The 24,521-nt window shown below is 37.7% G+C and overlaps 2 protein-coding genes and 1 pseudogene across 2 annotated transcripts; 2 read left to right on the plus strand and 1 right to left on the minus strand.

Moving 5' to 3' along the window:
* Positions 1-8,359: 8,359 nt before the first annotated feature.
* On the minus strand, positions 8,360-11,618 carry LOC116106132 (golgin subfamily A member 6-like protein 22). Its single transcript, XM_031392482.1, has one exon. The coding sequence runs from the start codon at positions 11,536-11,538 to the stop codon at positions 8,833-8,835; it is 2,706 nt and encodes a 901-aa protein (XP_031248342.1). The 5' UTR covers positions 11,539-11,618; the 3' UTR covers positions 8,360-8,832.
* Positions 11,619-15,415: 3,797 nt separating this feature from the next.
* Positions 15,416-18,251, plus strand: LOC116106133 (annotated as a pseudogene).
* Positions 18,252-19,594: 1,343 nt separating this feature from the next.
* On the plus strand, positions 19,595-23,509 carry LOC116106080 (sodium/calcium exchanger NCL1-like). The gene is given in 8 exon segments (XM_031392434.1): positions 19,595-19,736; positions 21,362-21,547; positions 21,795-21,979; positions 22,160-22,305; positions 22,502-22,775; positions 22,866-23,153; positions 23,263-23,354; positions 23,356-23,509. Coding segments are annotated over 8 exon segments (1,452 nt in total). The 5' UTR covers positions 19,595-19,609.
* The last annotated feature ends 1,012 nt before the right edge of the window (positions 23,510-24,521 follow it).

The raw sequence follows: 24,521 nt of genomic DNA on the forward strand, positions 1-24,521 counted from the left end.
CTTCGCCTTATGCAAGTGTTCAATCATGTTATCCCGCTTCTGCACTTCATTATTAAAAATTGTTGATTCACATTGGACTCCTCACAAACCTATCTTTTGCCTCATACATCATTGTAGCCTTTCCCATCCAATGCTGTAGTTGCTCCATACACATGTGAAAATCTGAAGATGACTTATTAACCTGATCCTCCACTCCTCAACCGCTTATTGCTACCACTAAGATGAGACCCTCATCTCCTCTCGTGATCAGTAGGTCTTTGTTCCCATTACCTTGTGAAGATGAAGCGCCTGGATTTGTATGAGTATCACCCTAGAGAAAGAAACTCCCCAGGCAAATCATCATCACAAATCTGTATCCATTATTAAAAGGAACTTGCACTGTTTCCATTCCTTGAATAAGATTAGCTGAGGATACCTCTCCAAAGTATCAGGTTCGGGAAAGAGCAAATCCTGCTTCGTGCTGCTGTTCTTCCTCCTCCTCCTCTCTTCTCCTCCCTCTTCCTCTCCTCTTCTTCCACTTCTTGTTTCCTTTCCTCATCACAATCCATAACCTTATCATCACCAAGAGTACACCCCCTTAAAAAAGGCTCATTCTCAACCACATCTTTTTCCCATCCAATAACCAGGGACCCTGTGGTTCTTCATTTTTATTTCCCCCAAAATTGACGACATCATCATCTCCGACAACCCTCCTTTCCCTCTTCACAACATTCTCTTTTACATTAACAACATTATCTTGACCAAGACACAACTCAATGTTATGCTCCTCCAACTCAGTTGTTTTACTATCATCAACCCCATCATGCATTTTCACATCCCATCACAGTCCTCCCCATCTCATCTTGGCCTCTTCTCCACCTCCTCTTCATCTTTGACCTCTCCTCACCTCCTCTTGTTCATCTTCACCTCTCCTCTCGCCACCTCTTGTTCTTCTTCGCCCTCTCCTCTCACCTCCTCTTTCTATTGACCTCCTCTCTCACCTTCTCCTTTTCATCTTTGACCTCCTTCTCTTCATCTTTGACCTCCTCCTCTTCATCTTTGACCTCCTCTCTCACCTCCTCCTACATATTTTGACCTCCTCTCCCACCCCCTCCTCTTCGTCTTTGATCTCCTCTCCACCCCCCTCTTCTTCCTCTTTGACTTCCTCTCTCACCCCCTCCTCTTCTTCTTTGATCTCCTCTATCACCTCCCCCTGCTGCTGTTTGACCTCTTCTCTCACACAACTCCGCTTTCTGACATTTGATCAAACACTGCAAATGCGAAGCGTATAAACAATTCTCCAACTTTGAGACCGTTAACTCTTTCTCCACCATAAACCAAACCAAAGTACCCACACAATCTTCTCAAAATTCCCTTCTTTGATCATATTCATCCAATTCACAGCACATCCTGCGGCATCATCCACGTGTCGTCATGCAAAAGTCCATTCGACACTACCTCTTGGATAAACCCTATCGACTCCTCCGATTCTTTCTCACAAGACTCCCAGAACCGTCCGACGCTTCACATTGACGATATTCTTATCCTTCCCTACCGGCAATTTGGCGGAACAATCCCGCCGATTCACACGGACTCTTGCACCGTTGACGTAGCTGCTACGAGCGCTCGGTTGTAATTTGCGATGATTTGGGCGATGAGATCCGTCCGAATGTTGGGGGTCAACTCCAGATGAACAAAATCCCATAACCCAATTCGTTTCAACAGAGGTTCATGGCGGAGAAATCTAGGTTTCTGTTGGGGCGGAAAGGAATTGGTCTTAGGGTTTGCTTAAGAATTCCGAGCTTTTTCAACCATTTCTTTCCTAGAGCAGCAGCGCGTCGGTTTTTTTTGTTAAGTTTCTTGCGTTTGATAGGAGGACGGCGGTGAGAGTGGGGACAGTGGATTGAGAGACGGGGTAAGCACCTCTAGATCGTCTTCATCCTGATCTTCTTCAAATTGGTCAGAGTTATGAAGATTTGGTATACTAGGGGTATTTCTAGGGCTAGGGTTCTAGGTGACTGGTATTGGTAGGTGAAGATACTTGTTTCTTCGTTCTGGGTGGACATGTTAGGGTTTTGTTGGGTTGAATTTTGGAGTTGATTTCAGAAGAAAACACCAACTGTGGGAATGAAAATGCACGGAGACACTCAAAGGCTGTGGCTTTTTGTTTTCTCTGCTACCCTCTGGACTTACCAATTAATGCCTGCCACGTCAGGAAAACTTTTGACTCCACCTCTTAGAACAGACAAGGGTCATCCAGATCCATTGTTAAAAATAAAATAAAATGTTTAATTAAAAAAAAAAGAATCTTTTGAGTTGCCTGAGAGAATATATCTAATTCTACCTGAATTTGTGAAAATTTCTAGAATAGTTTTCAAAATCTGATTTTTAAAAAGGGCATTCGACCCCTTTATACTGAGGAAATTGGTGTTTTGCCTTATCTATACATATACAAAGTTGATATATTTATTTTCATAATTATAGCATATATTAAAATTAATTTTTTTTAAGTTTTATTTTTTATCTCGAATGACTTATCTATTGATGAGATATTATGATATTATTTAACATATATTAAAATTAATTGGCGCACCGATGATTATTATATATCATTCACTCATCAAATAAGTGTTTAAAATGAAATGATGCCATGAGCATTACCAAGTCACAATCCTATACTTGAACGAAGACCAGAAAAATAACCCAAAATCATCACAAAAAGTTTCTACAGCTGTGAAAAACTGATAAAACTTTTGTTCTGTTTTTCAACGTGCAGCAGCCCAATAAACCCTTGTAAGTCGAACAGACGAGTGAATTAAAGCAATTCATTGTAAAGATAATAGTTCAAAATTTTATATGCTTCGAGTTCTCGAAAGAATAAGCAAAATCGAAGCCTTGTTTCTAAGCAAAAACTCAAATGATCATACTAGTTTGAGTATTTAATTTCTTCCAAGATTTCACAGATAAACTGTGTTTGCCAGCAGATATATTTCCGCAAAGTTTGTATAAAAAATATATATATCAATATAATAATGCTTCTAACATTGTTATGCCTAAAAAATTAGGCTGCCCAACAGTCCTAAAAGATAAAATGTACTAGCTGTCAAACTCATACCGTCTCAGAGATATTCTATATCAACCATATCTCATTTTAAGATAAGGACGAACGAGAGCTCTCTATGTGCCAAGACAACTTGCAAGAGCACTCATATCATTACTTTAAGGCGTATAACTTGACACCTCTCTTCTTAAAAGAATAGGGTTGGGCAGAAGAGCTAGCAAACATTTGAGCTTCATCATTCCTCTTTGTAAACAAAGTATTTTTCCATCTTTGTATGTCTTACGGGCAATATCATAGAAATAGTCAGAGAATAATAAAATAACAGTGTATTGCTTTAAACATACGAACCACTATAAAAACTTTTCTGCCTATCTACTATTTATGTTTTCTGCAAACATATATATCTCAACATCATATCAAATCTTATGAATCCGTCACGTGTAATTTCTAAGGCTCTTAGCACTTTGTACATGTGAGTCGTAATGTCAAAATCAAGCATCAATAGTTTGGTGGCTCATGCGGTCTCGAATCTGCGTCCAAGCTCCCTAGCGTGTGGGTCCAAGCTCCCCGATCCTCAGCTCCAATCGCTAGACCAGATCGCACGCATCAGAGTTCTCGGTCTGGTGGTCATATCGCAGATCGCCCGCTCAGATCGTTGATCTTTAGCTCTCGGATCGAAAGGTCAGATCGCAGCTCAGATAATCCAAATCACGCGTTCAATCATTTAGATCGTGCTTCCGAGCGGCTAGTCGCGCTTCCGAGCGCTTAGATTGCTGATCTTGTGTGTCTCAGATCAAGCTTCGCGCTTTTTGATTAAACTTCTTGTGTTCTCAGATCAAGCTTCATGCTTTCTGATCGAACCCCTTGTAATTTTAGATTGAGCTCTTATGATCTCAGATCGAGCTCCTTATGATCTCAGATCGAGTTTTTCATGCTCTCTAATCGAGCTCCTTATGCTCTCTGATCGAGCTCTTTATACTCTATGATCAAGCTCTTAGCTCCTAAATCACGATCAGCTCTCAATTATGAGATTACGAACATTCTCAAGCTGTGTTCTCAGTTCTCAGATCATGACCAACTGCCAGCGTCAGAAAACCTAGAAACTCAAACAGCACTGAAACATGTTAAAACGACGGATTTTGGCCCCGAAAATGGCCCCAATCGGGTTATCTGCTCCCATGACTAGAGCTTGGAACAAGCTTTCCGTGGGTATCTTACAAGCTCCAAAACTCCTCCTGGATCAAAAGTTATGGCTGTTTTAAGTTGGCCTGTCCGTTTAAGGCCTCTAAGTTGTGCATGGGCTTTTGACGTTAGCTCCCTCCAGGAATTCGTCTGCTAGACATTTTATGTCAATTATCAGATCACGCTCGGCTTTGGATTGCTGCAAGCGCTCAGATCGCGGTACTAACTCTCAGCACCCGATCATGCCAGGTAAAGTTCGAGCTCTTCAGTTCGAGACTGCAGCCTATAGTGTGACAGCCATTTAGATCAAAGACCTGAGTTTTTTAAGCGCGATTACGCATTCCAAAATTGGGGGGGGTTCTGCTAGTCTAAAAAATCGGGTTGATGTCAGCTCAACAAATGCCTAAAGAACAAAGTGTACTAGCTATTAAGTTCATTCTGCCTCAAAGATACTAGCTATCAAGCTCATTCCGCCTCAAAGATATTTATCAACCTCTATCTCATTTTAAGATAAGGACGAAGGAGAGTTGTCCGTGTGTCAAGATAACTTGCAAGAGCACTCATTACATTGACCTCAATGTGTATAAATTGGCACCTCTCTTCTTAAAAGAGGGGGCTGTGCAGATGAGAGCTAGGCAAACTTTGAGCTCATTATTCCTCTCTATAACAAAGTATTTCACCATCTTTGTATATCTTACGAGCAATACCACAGAAATAGCTAGAGAAAAATAAAATAACAATAGATGTAGAATTTGCTTTAAGCATTCGACCCTCTATAAAAATCTCTCTTTGTCTATCTATTATTTATGTTTTCTGTAAACATATATAATCTTAGCACTATATTCATCCATGAATCCATCACATGTAATTTCTAAGATTCTCTTAACTATTGCTCGTGCAAGTTGCTAGTGTCAAAATCAAGCATCAACAAACTAATTTTGTTTGTGTAGATTATCCTCGGATATCAAAACCTTGATCTGAATCTCAATTTGTCTGCCCTATTCTCATTGGTACGAAGATTCAGCTGTCTTGTTTATTTCTTTGGAAATACCCTGACACTGACGCAAGACACCTAGTAGAATCATAAATTTTCATATTAACTACGTGAATTAATTTATTTCCTAATGATAATTGTATTAATGTTAGGTTAGTCAACCTCGGACGTTCTACTTCTATGAAAGATCGGCATTCTTGAAAACATGTGACTGATACCTTAATTTTTCTATAAATTTAATTAAAACTTTTGATGACGTCTAGATGGTGATTTCTTAGCTATAGACACAACATGCTCTTTCTAAACTATTGCTTGCGGATCGAAATATTGCTCACTAACAGCTGTATATTGCATTCCATCAGAAACTTTAGGCTAGGGATGTTGCATTCCATCATGTATTTTTTATTCTCAAATTGGTTTTCATTTTACACTTAGTCCAATTTCATTGGTTTGTTCTTAGTTGTCTTGATTTTCCTGTCTTATTATTATATTGAATTTTGAATCACGTTTTGATCTTAGCCCACTCTTAGTATTAAATTTATGCAATTATTAACTAATTAAAAAGTCTAGATTTTAAAAAGTCATGATGAAGGTAAGCATTAAGATCAATCATTGAAATATCAAATTATTAACAATTAAAAAGTCTATATTTTGAATCTTTGATACAATATCCAATCGGTCCACGTATAGTAGTGATGTTAAAAAAGAGACTACAAATTCCATAATAAAAGGTATATGAAACTTTGAAGTCTTTATTGACTTAATTTGGAACTCTTTTTTTTATTAACTCTATGAAGTGAAATATATTATCCGTATTTTATAAATTAATACTATAAATGTTATTATTTAAAAAATTATAAATGAATATCAATGCATGTTATACTCTGTACAATCTATTATTATTATAATTTCTTTTGATAATCGCAGCGTCCATATAAGCTTTAATTAGTATAGTGCTTGAGTTCCCTAAATCATTGTTTTAAAACTAGGAGGGTAACCCGTTTTGCTGCCCGATGACGGGTCAATTGGTCAATCGGTTAAACCGATGACGTCAGCGATAATTTTATTTTTTAAAAATTCCTATTAATCCCTCAATTTTTAATATATTACAAAAATTTCCCTAAAAAGTTTAAATTAGTCCCAAAAAAATAGATTTGGTGTTGGTTGTGGGCGTGGCTTTTCTTCGAGCAGGTTGTGGGCATGGCTTAGGAGTGCAGAAATCCAATGACACGGGGGTCGTTGGCGACCTGACTACACACAACAATCAACCAAATACAATAAGCAATTAGAAGCAGGTGTTAATTGTGTTTGATTTGAGGTAAAAACTGGCGGTGGTGAGGCTTCCAAGTGCGCGACAGTCGCACGAGATCAGCTGCAGTAGCCGGTGAACAGCGAGTTGGTGCGGCCAGGGGGTTATGGGGTTTTGATGAGGGTGGGGGGATGAAGCCCATGGTAGTGTCAGGTGAGGTGTTGGTGCCTTCAATCGTCCGGAATCCGGCCATGGAGCAACAATCGCGCGAAGCAAAAGGTTGCGACGGCCGACGATTTGCGGGATGAACAGGATGGGGGATAGAGGGCGAGAGAGAGATGTTTTGGAAGAAACGAAAATATTAAAATATGATAAATGACTATTTTAGCTTTTAATAGTTAGAGAAAAAAAAAAAAAAAAAAAATGAAATAACGTTTAATGTAAGGGTGGAAATCTGGAATTTATGAAACCGGGAATGAGACCATGCCATTTCACTTAACGCTGGGTGAGAACATGTCGTTCGCTTTCTTTTAATAGTTAAGATCAATTGTATTATTTTTTTAATAGTTAAACAAAAATTATTTCTTATATTTGCTACAACAATTCAATCATTTTACTGAATTTCTAGGAAAATAATTTTCACATAAATTTATTCCTTGACTCAGTTTGGGCTAAATTTTATTAAGCGAATATAAGTAAATATGCAAGCAATGGACAGCGTTACAGTGCTTTTGTTTGTACCCTCTACCACCACTTGATTTCCCCTTGTTTTCTTATAAAAGTGCTGATAAGACTCTTTAGCATTAAAATTTAGCCCATAAAATCGGTGAGCTGAATTTTGCTGCTTGGCTTGCTCCCAAAGGAAGAAAGTTTTAATACTTAAATTCAAAGGAGTCTTATTACATAGAGATGTTTTTGGTATTATTCAAGTTTGCTTTATATATATAACATACGAGAGAGTCTAGAGTATAACTAGGGTACGAATAATCTAAATTAATGCCACAAGCCTCTAATTAATTGACACCTATTGAGTTTACTAAATTGTATCTTATTGGTCCTCTGTTTTATGCTTCAGTTCAGTTTGGTCTTTTATTTTAGTTTCTGGTTTAAAATAAAATTAATAAAATATCAATTTATTAGTGGTTTGTAGCACCAACTCAAATTATTGAGGTGGTAGTCTAAAATTTTCTTATAACGTTCATATGTTTTCCCAGTGTCAAATTTTTTAATGCTGTCTCATAGCAGGAAATAGCTGGTGATAAACAGCAGAGGGTTGCCCCGCTCTTAACTTGACTCTCACTGCCTCAGGCTGTAGTTATAATTTTCGTAAGGCATGGATTCAGAGCTAACCTCAAAGTTTAACCTGATAAGATCTAACTCTGATCAGCAGCTGCACAAGTAACATCCATCAATACTCGACCAATTCTCATTCTCTGGTAAACGATGTAGAAGATAATAAAGCAAACGCAGGTCATCTTCAGAGACAAGAAAATCCCAAACCAACAAACCAATCATCAAGCAAAGGTTTAAAGTAGGGGAAGTTTAGGAAAAATAACTACATAAATTGGAAACTATTTCCTAGATGATGTCTTACTTCATCCATTTCTGAAACAAACAAGCAGTATTACACTGATTCTAGCTACTTGTCATTGCTGCTGTTAGATGCAACATTCAGATCTCTTTCCACTCTGCAAAATTCCAATTTGTATATCTACATGCAGCAGGCACAAGCTTTGCACAACAGCATAATCAATTTTCTATTCTCCATTTTACAACCCAACTTAGAGCAAAAAATTCACCATAGAAATATTAGATATTGGCATACAGATATTTGATGCTTATTGCTCCACACCAACTTCCCATAAAAATAAAATAGAACAATGAAAATTAATCCTCATTTTTTTAGCAATCATGAGAAAGTGTACAAAACATGTTTTAAAAGAAGAAACAAGTAAATGGCTAACATAACAAATAAGGAACAAGTTTGCAGACACCACCTATCAAAGAAGTTCACCCCAGAAACAACTCATCAGGCAATAGTTAATTTGCGTAATCCCAAATACAGAGGAGCTTGGGGGCAGGGAATTAGCAAATTCATTGCTCATATTTAACGGCAAACAAGAAGCACAAATTGCACGTTCATAAATGATGAGTGATCACAAGCAGACAACATAGTATAGCATTTCTAGCCTACTAAAATGATCTGCCGCCATCTTAACATATCAACACATACTAAAGATTTAAATACATAAATCTATAAACTAGGAAGAAAAAGAGGTGCAGAAACTATAATTTTTTTGGCTAAACGTTCCTCTCCATTAACCTATTAGTAACATGATTCAATTCATTGACTTACCGACCAGACAATCACTCATTTGGAGCGCATTTTGTATCTTCAGAAACCTTTTGTTTTGCAAGCAATTCCTTGAAGTGTTTTACCTCATTTTCAACATCAAGCACCTTCATAGAAAGCATATGAACCCCACAATTATGTGCTTCGAAGTTTGAAATCCATCCTTCTTCAAACTCCTTAATTTTCTTTTCAATTAGCACACGGTTCATTGTCTCTTCTTCCTCTAGCTTCCTTTTATCTGCTTCTTGCTTCTTTCTGTCATTTTCTAGCTTCACTCTTTCTTCTTCCAGCATCCTTCTTTCTTCTTCTTGCTTCCTTGTCTCTTCTTCTAGCTTCATCTCTTCTTCTTGCTTCCTTGTCTCTTCTTCTAGCTTCATCTCTTCTTCTTGCTTCCTTCTCTCTTCTTCTTGCTTCACACGTTCCTTTTCCAGTTCCATAGTGCTTAGAACTAAACCTCCACCACCAGTAACATCCTGGTAAAGCGGATCATCAGCCTGCGGGCACCGTGCTCTATATTCAGCAAATGCCTTATGAGTCTCTTTCAAAGCCTTTCTATATCCCTCAAGGACATTTGCCATAACATAAAGTTCACGCTCAAGCTTATAGACATCAATCTGCCTTTTATGTTGTTCCTCCAACTTCGCCTTATGCAAGTGTTCAATCATGTTATCCCGCTTCTGCACTTCATTAATTAAAAATTGTTGATTCACATTGGACTCCTCACAAACCTGATCTTTTGCCTCATACATCATTGTAGCCTTTCCCATCCAATGCTGTATTTGCTCCATACACATGTGAAAATCTGAAGATGACTTATTAACCCATGATCCTCCACTCCTCAACCGCTTATTGCTACCACTAAGATGAGACACCTCATTCTCCTGATCAATAGGTCTCTTGTTCCCATTACCAAAATGTGAAGATGAAGCGCCTGGATTTGTATGAGTATCAACCCTAGACGAAAGAAACTCCCCAGGCAAATCATCATCACAAATCTGTATCCCATTATTAAAAGGAACTTGCACTGTTTCCATTCCTTGAATAAGATTAGCTGAGGATACCATCTCCAAAGTATCAGGTTCAGGAGAAAGAGCAAATCCTGCTTCGTGCTGCTGTTCTTCCTCCTCCTCCTCTTCTTCTCCTCCCTCTTCCTCTCCTTCTTCTTCCACTTCTTGTTTCCTTTCCTCATCACAATCCATAACCTTATCATCACCAAGAGTACACCCCCTTAAAAAAGGCTCATTCTCAACCACATCATTTTTCCCATCCAATAACCAGGGACCCTGTTGTTCTTCATTTTTATTTCCCCCAAAATTGACGACATCATCATCTCCGACAACCTCCTTTTCCTCTTTCACAACATTCTCTTTTACATTAACAACATTATCTTGACCAAGACACAACTCAATGTTATGCTCCTCCAACTCAGTTGTTTTACTATCATCAACCCCATCATGCATTTTCACATCCCCATCACAGTCCTCATCTTCATCTTTGGCCTCTTCTCTCACCTCCTCTTCATCTTTGACCTCTCCTCTGACCTCCTCTTGTTCATCTTCAACCTCTCCTCTCGCCACCTCTTGTTCTTCTTCGACCTCTCCTCTCACCTCCTCTTGTTCATATTTGACCTCCTCTCTCACCTTCTCCTTTTCATCTTTGACCTCCTTCTCTTCATCTTTGACCTCCTCCTCTTCATCTTTGACCTCCTCTCTCACCTCCTCCACTACATCTTTGACCTCCTCTCCCACCCCCTCCTCTTCGTCTTTGATCTCCTCTCCCACCCCCTCTTCTTCCTCTTTGACTTCCTCTCTCACCCCCTCCTCTTCTTCTTTGATCTCCTCTATCACCTCCCCCTGCTGCTGTTTGACCTCTTCTCTCAACAACTCCGCTTTCTGACATTTGATCAAACACTGCAAATGCGAAGCGTAATAACAATTCTCCAACTTTGAGACCGTTAACTCTTTCTCCACCATAAACCAAACCAAAGTAGCCCACAAAGTCTTCTCAAAATTCCCTTCTTTGATCATATTCATCCAATTCAGCACATCCTGCGGCATCATCCACGTGTCGTCATGCAAAAGCATCCAATTCGACACTACCTCTTGGATAAACCCTATCGACTCCTCCGATTCTTTCTCACAAGACTCCCCAGAACCGTCCGACGCATTCACATTGACGATATTCTTATCCTTCCCTACCGGCAATTTCAATGCGCGGGACAAATCCGCCCGATTCACACGGACTCTTGCACCGTTGACGTAGCTGCTACGAGCGCTCGAGTTGTAATTTGCGATGATTTGGGCGATGAGATCTGTACGAATGTTGGGGTCGAACTCCAGATGAACAAAATCCCATAACCCAATTCGTTTCAACAGAGGTTCATGGCGGGAGAAATCTAGGTTTCTGTTGGGGCGGAAAGGAATTGGTCTTAGGGTTTGCTTAAGAATTCCGAGCTTTTTCAACCATTTCTTTCCTAGAGCAGCAGCGCGTCGGTTTTTTTTGTTAAGTTTCTTGCGTTTGATAGGAGGACGGCGGCTGAGAGTGGGGACAGTGGATTGAGAGACGGGGGTAAGCACCTCTAGATCGTCTTCATCCTGATCTTCTTCAAATTGGTCAGAGTTATGAAGATTTGGTATATCTAGGGGTATTTCTAGGGCTAGGGTTCTAGGTGACTGGTATTGGGTAGGTGAAGATACTTGTTCTTCGTTCTGGGTGGACATGTTAGGGTTTTGTTGGGTTGAATTTTGGAGTTGATTTCAGAAGAAAACACCAACTGTGGGAATGAAAATGCTAACGGAGACACTCAAAGGCTGTGGCTTTTTGTTTTCTCTGCTACTCTCTGGACTTACCAATTAACGCCTGCCACGTCAGGAAAACTTTTGACTCCACCTCTTAGAACAGAACAAGGATCATCCAGATCCAGTGTTAAAAAATAAAATAAAATTGTTAATAAAAAAATAGAATCTTTTGAGTTGCCTAGAGAAGTATATCTAATTCTACCTGAATTTGTGAAAATTCGCTAGAATAGTTTTCAAAATCTGATTTTTAAAAAGAACCATTCGACCCCTTTATACTGAGGAAATTGTGTTTTGCCTTATCTATACATATACAAAGTTTGAAATATTTATTTTCATAATTATAGCATATATTAAAAATTAATTTTTTTTAAAGTTTTATTTTATTTATCTCGAATGACTTATCTATTGATGAGATATTATTTAACGTATATTAAAAATTTAATTGGCACACTGATGATTAGTATTATATCATTCATCATCAAAATAAGTGTTTAAAATGAAATGATGCCATGAGCATTACCAAGTCACAATCCTATACTTGAACGAAGACCAGAAAAATAACCCAAAATCATCACAAAAAAGTTTCTGCAGCTGTGAAAAACTGATAAAACTTTTGTTCTGTTGTTCAACGTGCAGCAGCCCAATAAACCCATTGTAAGTCGAACAGACGAGAGTGAATTAAAGCAATTCATTGTAGAAGATAAGAGTTCAAAATTTTATATGCTTCGAGTTCTCGAAAGAATAAGAAAAATCTAAGCCTTGTTTCTAAGCAAGAAACTCAAATGATCATACTAGTTTTGAGTTATTTTATTTCTTCAAAGATTTCACAGATAAGCTGTGTTTGCCAGCAGTTATATTTCCGCAAAGTTTGTATAATATATATATATATATATATATCAAATATAATAATGCCTCTAACATTGTTATGCCTACAAAATTAGGTTGATGTCAGCTCAACAAGTGCCTAAAAGACAAAATGTATTAACTCTCAAACCTATACCACCTCAGAGATATTCTATATCAACCATATCTCATTTTAAGAGAAGGACGAACGAGAGCTCTCTATGTGTCAAGGCAACTTGCAAGAGCACTCATTACATTAACTTCAAAGGTGTATAAACTGACATCTCTTTTCTTAAAAGAATGAGGCTGGGCAGATGAGAGCTAAGCAAACACTTGAGCTTCATTATTCCTCTATGTAAACAAAGTATTTCTCCATCTTTGTATGTCTTACGGACAATATCATAGAATGATAGAAATAGTCAGAGAATAATAAAATAACAGTGTATTTGCTTTAAGCATACGAACCACTATAAAAACCTCTCTTGCCTATCTACTATTTATGTTTTCTACAAACATATATAATCTCAACACCATATTCAAATCTTATGAATCCGTCACGTGTAATTTCTAAGGCTCTCTTAACACTTTGCATATGTGAGTCGTTGGTGTCAAAATCAAACATCAACAGTTTGGTGGCCCATGCAAGTCTCGAATCTACGTTCAAGCTCCCCGATCGCGTGCGTCCAAGCTCCCTGATCTTCAGCTCCAGATCGCTAGGCCAGATCGCACGCATCAGAGTTCTCGAATCGCGTGGTCATATCGTAGATCGCACGCTCAGATCGCTGATCTTTAGCTCTCGGATCTAGAGGTTAGATCGCACGCTCAGATAATCCAGATCGTGCGTTCAAAATCGTTGAGATCATGCATTCAGATAATTTAGATAGTGCTTCTGAGCGGCCAGGTCGCGCTTCCGAGCGCTTAGATTGCTGATCTTGTGTGTCTCAAATCAAGCTTCGCGCTTTCTGATTGAACTTCTTGTGTTCTCAGATCAAGCTTCATGCTTTCTGATCGAACCCCTTATGATCTCAGATCGAGCTCTTTATGATCTTAGATCGAGCTCCTTATGATCTCAGATTGAGTTTTTCATGCTCTCTAATCGAGCTCCTTATGCTCTCTGATCGAGCTCTTTATGCTCTATGATCGAGCTCTTAGCTCTTAAATCGCGATCAGCTCTCAATTATGAGATTATGAACAGTCTCAAGCCGTGTTCTCAGTTCTCAGATCATGACCAACTGCCAGCGTCAGAAAAAACGCATAGAAAACTCAAAACAGCACTGAAACATGTCAAAACGGCGGATTTTAGCCCCGAAAATGGCCCCAATCGGGTTACCATGCTCCCATGACTAGAGCTTGGAACAAGCTATCCGTGGGTATCTTACGGGCTCCAAAACTCCTCATGGATCAAAAGTTATGGCTGGTTTAAGTTGGCATGTCCGTTTAAGGCCTCTAAGTCGTGCGTTTGGGTTTCTGATGTTAGCTCCCTCCAAGAATTCATCTACTAGACATTTTATGTCAATTATCAGATCGCGCTCAGCTTTGGATTGCTCCAAGTGCTCAGATCGCGGTCTTAGCTCTCAGCACCCGATCGCGCCAAGCATAGTTCGAGCTCTTCAGTTCGAGACTGCAGCCTATAGTGTGACAGCCATTCAGATCAAAGACCTGAGTTTTTTAAGCGCGATTATGCATTCCAAAAACTGGGGGGGTTCTGTTATGCCTAAAAAATCAGGCTAATGTCAGCTCAACAAGTGCCTAAAGGACAAAGTGTACTAGTTATCAAGCTCATTCCGCCTCAAAGATATTTTATACAACCCCTATCTCATTTTAAGATAAGGACGAAGGAGAGTTGTCCATGTGTCAAGGCAACTTGCAAGAACACTCATTACATTGACCTCAAAGGTGTATAAATTGGCACCTCTCTTCTTAAAAGAGGGGGGCTGTGCAGATGAGAGTTAGGCAAACATTTGAGCTTCATTATTCTTCTATGTAAACAAAGTATTTCACCATATTTGTATATCTTACGAGCAATACCACAGAAATAGACAGAGAATAATAAAATAACAATAGATGTAGAATTTGCTTTAAGCATTTGAACCGCTATAAAAACCTCTCTTGTCTATCTATTATTTATGTTTTCTGTAAACATATATAATCTCAGCACTATATTCAAATCTCATGAATCAATCACGTGTAATTTCTAAGACTCTCTTAACTATTTGCTCGTGCAAGTCGTTGGTGTCAAAATCAAGCATCAACAAACATAATTTTGTTTGTGTAGATTATCCTCGGAGATCAAAACCTTGATCTGAATCTCAATTTGTCTGCTCTATTCTCATTGGTATGATGATTCAGCTGTCTTGTTTATTTCTTTGGAAAATACCCTGACACTGACGCAAGACACCTAGTAGAATCATAAATTTTCATATCAACTACGTGAATTAATTTATTTCCTAATGATAAGTTGTATTAATGTTAGGTTAGTCAACCTCGGACGTTCTACTTCTATAAAAGATCGGCATTCTTGAAAACATGTGACTGATACCTTAATTTTTCTATAAATTTAATTAAAACTTTTGATGACGTCTAGATGGTGATTCTTATAGCTATAGACACAACATGCTCTTTCTAAACTATTGCTTTCCGGATCGAAATCTTGCTCACTTACAGCTGTATATTGCATTCCATCAGAAACTTTAGGCTAGTGATGTTGCATTCCATCAGTTATTTTATTCTCAAATTGGTTTTCATTTTACATTTAGTCCAATTTCATTGGTTGTTCTTAGTTGTCTTGATTTTCCTGTCTTATTATTATATTGAATTTTGAATCACGTTTTGATCTTAGCCCACTCTTAGTAATTAAATTATGAGCTTCCAGCCTTATTTATAAATCATCCGAGGTTATGCAGCAAAAAACACAGCAATAAGCCTTTCAATCTTGTAAAGAAAGCCAAGATAAAATATGGGAAGGAAGCTCGCATTCTGTCTTATACTTTTTTATCTAGCAGTAGCTTGTCCTGCACAGAGTCCGCCCATTAGCAATTTATCTTCTGTTATGGTCTCTGATGGAATCCAAGCTGTTGAGAAACCAACATTCATGTTACTTAACAGCTTGATATCTTCAGATACCTGTGAGCAAGCCTATGGATTTTTGCCATGCACCACCTCTCTCTTTTGCAATATTTTCCTTATTTGTCTATGGTTACTTAATGTTCCAGGGTGCCAAAATTTTGTCAAATGGAAGTGCGATTTTGCTGCAAATTCTTGGTCCTGGCATTATTGGTGGCTTACTCTTGCCTGTATTGGGCTCTGCTCCTGATGCAGCAATCATCCTCGGTGAGTTTTTTATTCTTCAAATTTGGTTTAGCTTGTCTATTAGACTAGTTTGATTTTCGATCTACTACCGGATACTTACATTTTTGTTAAAGAACCTCCTTGCAACAGAGTGGTTACCTTAAAATATGGACTAATGTAATCTAATTCAACTCTAATTAGCACTGATGTTTTTATAGATTCTGGACTAACTGGGAACAAAGAAACTGCTCAAAGTCAAGTATCTGTTGGGATGGGCTTGATGGCTGGATCAACTGTTATGCTTCTCACCATATTGTGGGGCTCCTGCCTTATCGTTGGCAAGTGAGAAATTGAAGGTTCCACCGCAGTAGATTTAAAAGATACAAAAAGATTCAGCTTAACTTGTATATCCCTATATTTTCACCAAGTCTATGTGCTTGTTGATGCGTACACTTCAGTTTTGCATTACATGCTGATCTGTGAAGGTCTGTTTGTGTGCATACACATTAGAACATATGCTACTTTACTTATGCAACTGTATGTTGCTTTTTAGTTTCTTGAAAATTTGATCTTTAGTCGGCTGGAGATATAGTAGTTCAAAGCAGTCTTAATAATGAAATTTATACTCAATTTTATCCTTGGAGGAATTTTGATGCAGAACAATATCGTATTCGGAATACTAAAAGGGTAAATGATACGTGTTCGATAATGGGATGCATGCTTCTTTTGTTTGCAGGATCTGGTGTGAGCACTGATATTGGACCAGCTTTGCTGCAAGGATGATGATTATATCTGTTATACCAATCATAATAGTCCAGTTATCACAATATTTCTTCACAGAAGCTTCTAGTTGTCGTTTAGCAATCCTGATTTCACTCATTGTCTCCGTTTCTTTTGTGATTTATTATTGCCTATATCAGGTAGTTAGACTGGAGTTCGTAAATGATCCTCAAGATTGAATTTCTGGCTTTTGAATTATGAATTTTCTTCTGGAAACAAGCCCTGTTAACTTGTTGCTAGCAATTAAATTGAATATATTAACTTGTTTTTTTCTTGCTCCTTTCTTCACTGGTCCAGAATAATTTTTCTAAACACTGAATGCAGGTATTTCAGCCATTGATCCAGAGGAGAAGAATTGCACATGCAAGGCTTAAGCATGTAATATCCGGAATTTTGAAACATTTGAGATTGCATGCACTGGGAAGACTCTTTACAAATGATGGTCATCCTAACAGAGATGTCATAAAAAAGTTGGTCTTTGCTATAAACTTTCAACTATATCTTTTACCTTTTATCTGACAGTTGTTTGAATAGATTACAAGAAATAAATTGCAAATAAAGTCACCCAGTTAATTTTCCAAACCATAAAAAGAAACCTTTAGAACTGAACACCAATATGGATTTTCAGTGCACTCTCCCTGCCTTAATGACAGGTTATTTGACGCAATTGATGAGAACTCGGATAGAAAACTATCAGCTACCGAATTAAGAGCTTTGATAATAGGAATCCAATTTGAAGAGATAGATATAAACAATGATGATGTTGTTAGACAATTAATGGAAGAGTTTGACACATCTCGGGATTTACATATTGATGTGGAGGAGTTTATCACAGGAATCTCAAGATGGCTATACAAGGTGAAGCGTTCTGCTACCAGAAAACCAGATGAAAACGCTCAGACGTCAAACTTTTAAATGATTTTCATGAGGTATGTTCATAATTTCTTCATAAGGTTTCCTCCAGGTCATGTCTCTTTGCGTGATGCAATTGTAGATGAAATGCAGAAAACAATACCGGAGTTTGATCTTTTGGGGCATCAGAGTGATGATATAGTTGAAAGTATTAAGAATCCCAAGTGGTTGACCTCCAAAGCAGTGTTGATGCTACTTATGGGAACAGTTATAGCTTCTGTGTGTTCTGATCCTCTGGTAGATGCCGTTGACAACTTCTCAACTGCATCCGGCGTTCCTTCTTTCTTTGTCTCATTCATTCTTTTGCTATTCGTAACCTCTAGTGAGGTAGTTTCAACGCTAACGTTTGCGAGCCGGAAGAGTTTGAAAACTGCATCCTTAACATACTCACAGGTTAGTATCTTCTTCACATGCTTTGCAATATAAAATAAAACAATTCATTTTTATCTTTCGTTTAGTGTTTCACCTGCTTGCATCTTCTCTTAACTTATAGCAAAATTATTATGGCCCCTGATAATTGTGAAATTTTCTTGAAACAGATATATGGGTCGGTAACCATGAGTAATATACTTTCGGTGTCAGTGTTTCTGGGACTTGTTTACTTCCGGCAGTTGACATGGAAATTTTCAGCTGAAGTATTAGTAATTCTGCTAGTTTGCATTCCAACGGGCCTCATCGTCAGTTTCCGCACAACCTTCCCTCTTTGGATGTGTGTAGTGGCCTATGCACTTTATCCATTCTCTCTCCTTTGGTGTATGTTCTTGGATGGTCCTAGTCCATTGCAGTTTATAAGAAGCAGAGAACTTCAATAAGCTATATAACCGAGCTTCGGGTTACTTGTGCGCGACGACCAAATTTCAAAATCAAAGCCTGTTTGTAATCGGTGCTCTCTCTTCTTTTTGTTACGGTTCTTCATAAAACTATTACTGCTGTATAGCCTGTCACCATATGTATTCAACTATCCAAGTAAATCAGCAATTAATTTCTTCATTACTATGAGGGATGGACATCACTTCATAAAAAGAGTCGATTTAGTTTAAGGGTAATCGTTACACATCAATTATTCACTTCACATTCATCCATGTGCGTCATTAACATAAATTATCGACATCACTCGCTATAGAAAAAGAGCCAATTCAAAATAGTAAAATGGCCTCAACTATTTTCCCCTTCTCCAATTCTCAAGAATTGTTGCTTTGTAACTCAAGATGAACACAGAAGGTGCAAAAGAAAAAGGTGAGAGTGCATTTCATAAGCAAGATTTTGAATTACTGACAAGGTTATGGTACAACCGAAGAAGTTAGCCTCCAAGAGCAAAAGATTATCAACACCTTATAGTGACGACTCTCCCCCACAAAGTTAAAATAGAAAATTTGAAATACCGTGGCAAGTTGAGGTTGAGGGTATTTTTTGGCATTTACCCTAATGTTAAAGTACTTCTTCCATGTACTATCCACTTGCATTTTTAAATTATAGTATAATGATTTTTTTTGTATATTATAAATCATTAGTGTTACAGGTACAATGTGATGATTAATCATAGTTTTTTCCTAACAAGTTCAAAAATATTTTCATTAAAGATTGAAGTTGTTATATGATTGATGTCGAAATTTAAAATAAAGACCAACTTCACTTGGTACTTGACGACCTAAACCTACTTTGCAGTAAGGTTTAAGGTACCTCCTGTATAAGAACTTCATTTTCAGTTATTTTATTCTCAAATTGGTTTTCGTTTGATATTTTATACAATTCCTCTTGCTTCTTCTTTGTTGACTTATTATTATGTTGAATCACATTCTCATCTTCCTCTTCAAATACCAAAGTTTCCAGCTTCATATTCAGTCATCTGAGCCTGTGCAGCAAAAAAAGATAGAGACTAATACGCCAGTCAATCTGTTTAACAAAGCCAATTTAAGTTATGGCAAAAACAATTGCATTCTTTCTTATACCCATCTTTTATCTAACACTAACTAGCCCTGCACAGAGTCGGCCTATTAGCGATTTATCCTCTGTCATGGTCTCTGACGGAATCCAAGCTGTTGAGAAACCAACATTCATCCAACTTAACAGCTTGATATCATCGCATACCTGTGACCAAACCTATGGATTTTTGCCATGCACCACCACTGTCTTTGGCAATGTTTTCCTTATTCTTGTCTATGGCTACTTGATGTTCCTGGCTGCCAAGTTTTTGTCCGATGGAACTGAAATTTTGCTGCAAATTCTCGGTCCCGGCATTATTGGTGGTCTATTCTTGCCTGTGTTGAGCTCTGTTCTTGATGCAGCAGTCATCCTCGGTGAGCTTAATTAACCATACTTTGCCACCTCTCCATGTTGCTTTCACTCTTCAAATGTTTGCACTTGCCTGCAAGACATTTGTTTCTTCAAACTAAACATTGTTTTCTTTCTTTCTTTGTTCAAACTAGTGCGGTCTGTTGTTTGGTCCTGAGTGCTTGTTGATGCTGGATTTTGCACCAACGAATTTTTACGTGTATAATATCAAGTGACTGTTTGATGTACGTGAAAATAGAATGTCAGAAAAATAAAATAGCTGTAGAGGGAATTTTTAAGTGGTTCGGATGCTAAGATAGCAAGTCCTACGTCCACTGATTTGTATTGATATTAGTGGGTGTCAGGTCGCGGTCGCGAGCTGACTTACAACAGACGAAAAAGTCAAAGCAAAGTTTTACAAGAGAGAAATTTCTGTTTTGTTCCTTTTTTATGTAAAATGGCCGAATCCCCTTAATGAAGGGGTCTTCCCTATTTTATACTGAACTGAAATGTATAATCATTGCTAAATCCGTGGTTTGGTGTGATTGTCAGTGTATAATCAGGCTTTATGTCCCATTTCCCTTTTTCCAAGCTGACATCGCACGACTTGTGGCAGGAGAAAGGACGCGTGTGGGCTCCACATCACTTGGCAGGTCTGACGTGTGCGTGTTGCTCTGACGAGAGCAGGTCGCCCTTCACGTGACTCTTCCCACGTCAGGCCTTTATTTCCTTAGGCATAACAGTGCTTAACTATTATTAGTAATGAATCTCCTTATGCGAGGTTTCCTTAGTCCTTACAACTATATGTCTTAATAGCAGTTTAATTTATCTCTCATTTGGTTGATACAAGAATCGGACAGGGATCACATAACTCTGATCTCTTCTAATTTTATCTTGGTAAGTTTTGCTATTCTATGATTAGGTTCCAAGCCGCCATACGGGCAAACTGTAACCAGACAGTTGATAATTCTAACTAAATTAAAATATTATATAGTTTAATATTTTGGTTCCTTTTTTCCAATCAATTACGGAGAGCACAAGTGTATTCCCGACCAGTTGCTTATATTTTACAACTAATCTGTGATATAAATTCATGTGCTTTCATTTTCCTGCAGCCTTGCTTCAACGTTTGCAACTTCTACTTATTCATTATTTTATATATTTCAAGTTGACATAAATTTCCCTCGAATATTCGAACGCTCATCGTAAGTAACATGTGGTATAAACTTTTATTATAGAATATAATTTCATATTTTTCCACAAGGAATAACTAAAGCCTCACTGTTCCTTTTATTTATTTATTTATTATTATTTTTATAACAAACGAGAAGTAAACTCGGCAGCGCTGTTTTGGCTTAGCTTTGTTTGAAATCGGAACAGTCCTGGCTTGACCTACAATCCAACTGATTATCAATGCTGTAGTGTTAGGAAAAAGGTTGAACTTGCATGGATTTTTTATTTTTGGCTTTTGCACTGTAGTTGAACTGCAGGGACAAGAACTTCATCAGATAATGACTGTATAAGAGTAATTACAAGTTTTCCACCAATTTGGATTTCCTCGAAACAGTACAGATATTAAAAGAGTGAGATCTTCTAATATTGACGTTCAAGTGGTCACTTTATGCTGATATACTCTCTGTTTTTTCTGTAGCTTCTGGACTATCTGGGAGCAAGGATACTGCTCAAAGTCAGGTATCTGTTGGGATGGGCTTGATGGCTGGATCAACAGTTATGCTTTTAACTATATTGTGGGGTTCCTGTCTTCTAGCCGGGAAGTGTGACATTGAAGGTTCCACTGCAGTAGATTTGAAAGATACTAAAAGATTCAGCTTAACTGGTATAACGCTATATTATTAGTGTGTTTTGTGGCATCTGTTTCCTTCCGTAGGCCTTTTACTTATTCAGCTCTATGTTGCTGTTTAGCTACTTCAAAATAGTTTCAACAATGAAATTTATACTCAATTTTTTCCCTTTTTGAGCGAATTTGACCAGAAGAACTACGGAACTTGTAGTTCCAGGTGTGAATGCTCAATGTTTGGATGTCAATAACCTGATGCATACTTGTTCTATAATTATGTTTGCAGGATCTCGTGTGAGCACTGAGATTTGGACGAGCTATGCTGCAAGGATAATGATTATATCTGCTATCCCATTCATCATTGTCCAGTTACCACAATATTTCCTCACTGCAGCTTCTAGTAGTCGTTTAGTAATCCTGATTTCACTCATCGTCTCCATTTCTTTGGTGCTTTCTTATTGCCTTTATCAGGTACTTAAAACTAGAATTCATAAATGATCCTCAAGATCACATTGCTAGCTGTTGATTTTATGAATTTTCTGCCGGAAACAAGCCCTGTTAACTTGTAGCAAATTAACCATAAGATCTTAGTTTGTTCTCTTTCTTTGTCCTTTGAACTGATTCAGAACATTTTTTTGAATACTGACGCAGGTATTCCAGCCTTTGATTCAAAAGAGAAGAATTGCATATCTAAGGCATAAGCATGTAATATCGGGAATTTTAAAACATTTGAGATCGGACACACTGGGAAGATTCTTTACAGATGATGGTCTACCTAATATAGATGTCATACAGAAGTTGGTCTTCGCTTAACATCCTTCTATATTTATTACCATGTTGTTTAATTAGATTTATAAGAATTAAAAACAAAGAAACCCCTTTTCTTTTGTATGCTAGACCATGAAAAACTTTGGGCACTCAGCACAAGTATAACTAGACATCAATTTGCAAGTCAGTATCTGACTTTCATTGCACTCTTCGCATTACTGACAGGTTATTTAGCACAATTGATGAGGATTCAGATGGAAGACTATCCGCTAAGGAATTAAGGGCTCTGATAGTAGGAATCCAATTCGAAGAGATAGACATGAACATCAATGACGCTGTTGAACAAGTTCTGAAAGACATGGATAAATCTGAAGATTCATTCATCGATGTGAATGAGTTTGTTGCTGGAATCTCAAGATGGCTTATTAAGGCTAAACATTCTGCTAAACGGCGGGATGGAACTCCCATGAAACTAACAATTTTGAATGATTTTGATCAGGTATGTTGCTCATTTATTGATATTAAGAAGGTTTCCTCCTGCAGGCAGATTCTATCTCTTTGCATGATACAAATTATTGATGCAATACAGCGGGCGAGGAAAGAGTATGATCCGTTGGGAGATGAAAACGATGAGGTCGTAGAAAGTATCGGAAATCCCAAGTGGAAAGCCTCCAAAGCAGTGTTGATGCTGCTTATGGGTGCTGTGCGTTCTGATCCTCTTGTAGACGCTGTTGACAACTTCTCAACTGCTTCAAGCGTTCCTTCTTTCTTCATCTCATTCATCATTTTGCCATTTGTTACCTCTAGTGAGGTAGTTTCAACTCTAACTTTTGCCAGCCGGAAGAGGTTGAGAACTGCATCCTTAACATACTCTGAGGTTTGTATCCTCTTTACTAGTTGTTTTTTAACATTAAACAGAAAACGTGCAATAAGGTTGGTTTGGCTTATAATTATGGTCCCTAATACGTGGAACAATATTGTTTCAGATATATGGATCTGTGACCATGAGTAATATCCTTTCCCTGTCAGTGTTTCTGGGTCTTGTTTACTTTCGTCAGTTGACATGGAACTTTTCAGCTAGTATTGGTAATTCTACTTGTTTGCTTTGTAACGGGCCTCATTGCCAGCTTTCGCACCACCTTCCCTCTTTGGTTGTGTTTGGTGGCCTATGCGCTTTATCCACTCTCTCTGCTGTTCGTGTCTGCTCTTGACTATGTTTTAGGATGGTCCTAAATCCTAATCTCAGATGACCAAATTTATAAATAAAAGACTTACAAAAGCTTCAATAAAGCCGTGCTTTGGGTTACTTGAGTGATGACCAAATTTCAGAGTCAAATCCACGTTGTACTAGATGCTTTGTCATGGTTCTTTTTCTGTGACTTCATTGCATAAACTTGAAGCTTCAGAGGCTAAGCATTGCTACTGAAAAGGCTCTAATTTTCTGGTGGGGTATGCTATTTTGCTGTATAGTGTATCATTATCTGTATTCAACTATCTAAGGAGGAAATCAATTATTAATTTATGAGCTTCCATTAGTATGAGGGATGGTGACTTCATGACAAGATCCAGTTTTGCTGAAGTGTAAGCATTACATAATCAATTATTCACCTCACCGCCTCTCGTTTGTCCACGTGTGCCTCATTAACATAACTTAGAAGCCAATTCAAACAGTGAAAAGCCCTCAACTTTCTTTTCCTATCTAATTCTCAAGATTAGTCGCTTTATAAGTTAAGAACAACGCAGAAGATGAAAAATATAGGTAAAATGTTTTACACCGCAATTCATTGGCAAAATTTTGAATTATTGACAAGGTTATATTAAAGCAGCAGAGAGGCAAAAGAATAAATGAAATCTTAAATTAATGACTCTTCCCTAGTAGTATAAGTTGGCTTTCATCCTATTAATAATATAAATCTATTGCTTCTATACACATGTTATTTTCTCGGTCGTTAATAAATTAAAATATATTTGGTGAACTAAAATCAAACGTTTTAAGTTTTCCATCAAATGCTAATGTTAATTTGATTATAAATTGATCAAAGACTTGTATCACTTATCCAAATGTGTTTTTTTTCTTTTTTTTAATCACTCAAGTTATTTAAGTCAGTCTGTGGCATTTGAATTAATCTCTTAAAAGTGTTGAGCAAGTAACAATCTCATGGAAATGATTGGAATTCAAAACTTACAAAACCTCTAATTTTTTTTTTTTTTTTTTTTTTTAACCAAATATGCTTTTTAATCGAGA

The sequence above is a fragment of the Pistacia vera genome, unplaced genomic scaffold, assembly GCF_008641045.1.
Source record: "Pistacia vera cultivar Batoury unplaced genomic scaffold, PisVer_v2 Contig51, whole genome shotgun sequence".
Taxonomy (NCBI): Eukaryota; Viridiplantae; Streptophyta; class Magnoliopsida; order Sapindales; family Anacardiaceae; genus Pistacia; species Pistacia vera.

Excerpts from the sequence above, each read along its gene's own strand:
- LOC116106132 (XM_031392482.1), bottom strand. The coding sequence starts at position 11,538 with ATGTCCACCCAGAACGAAGAACAAGTATCTTCACCTACCCAATACCAG.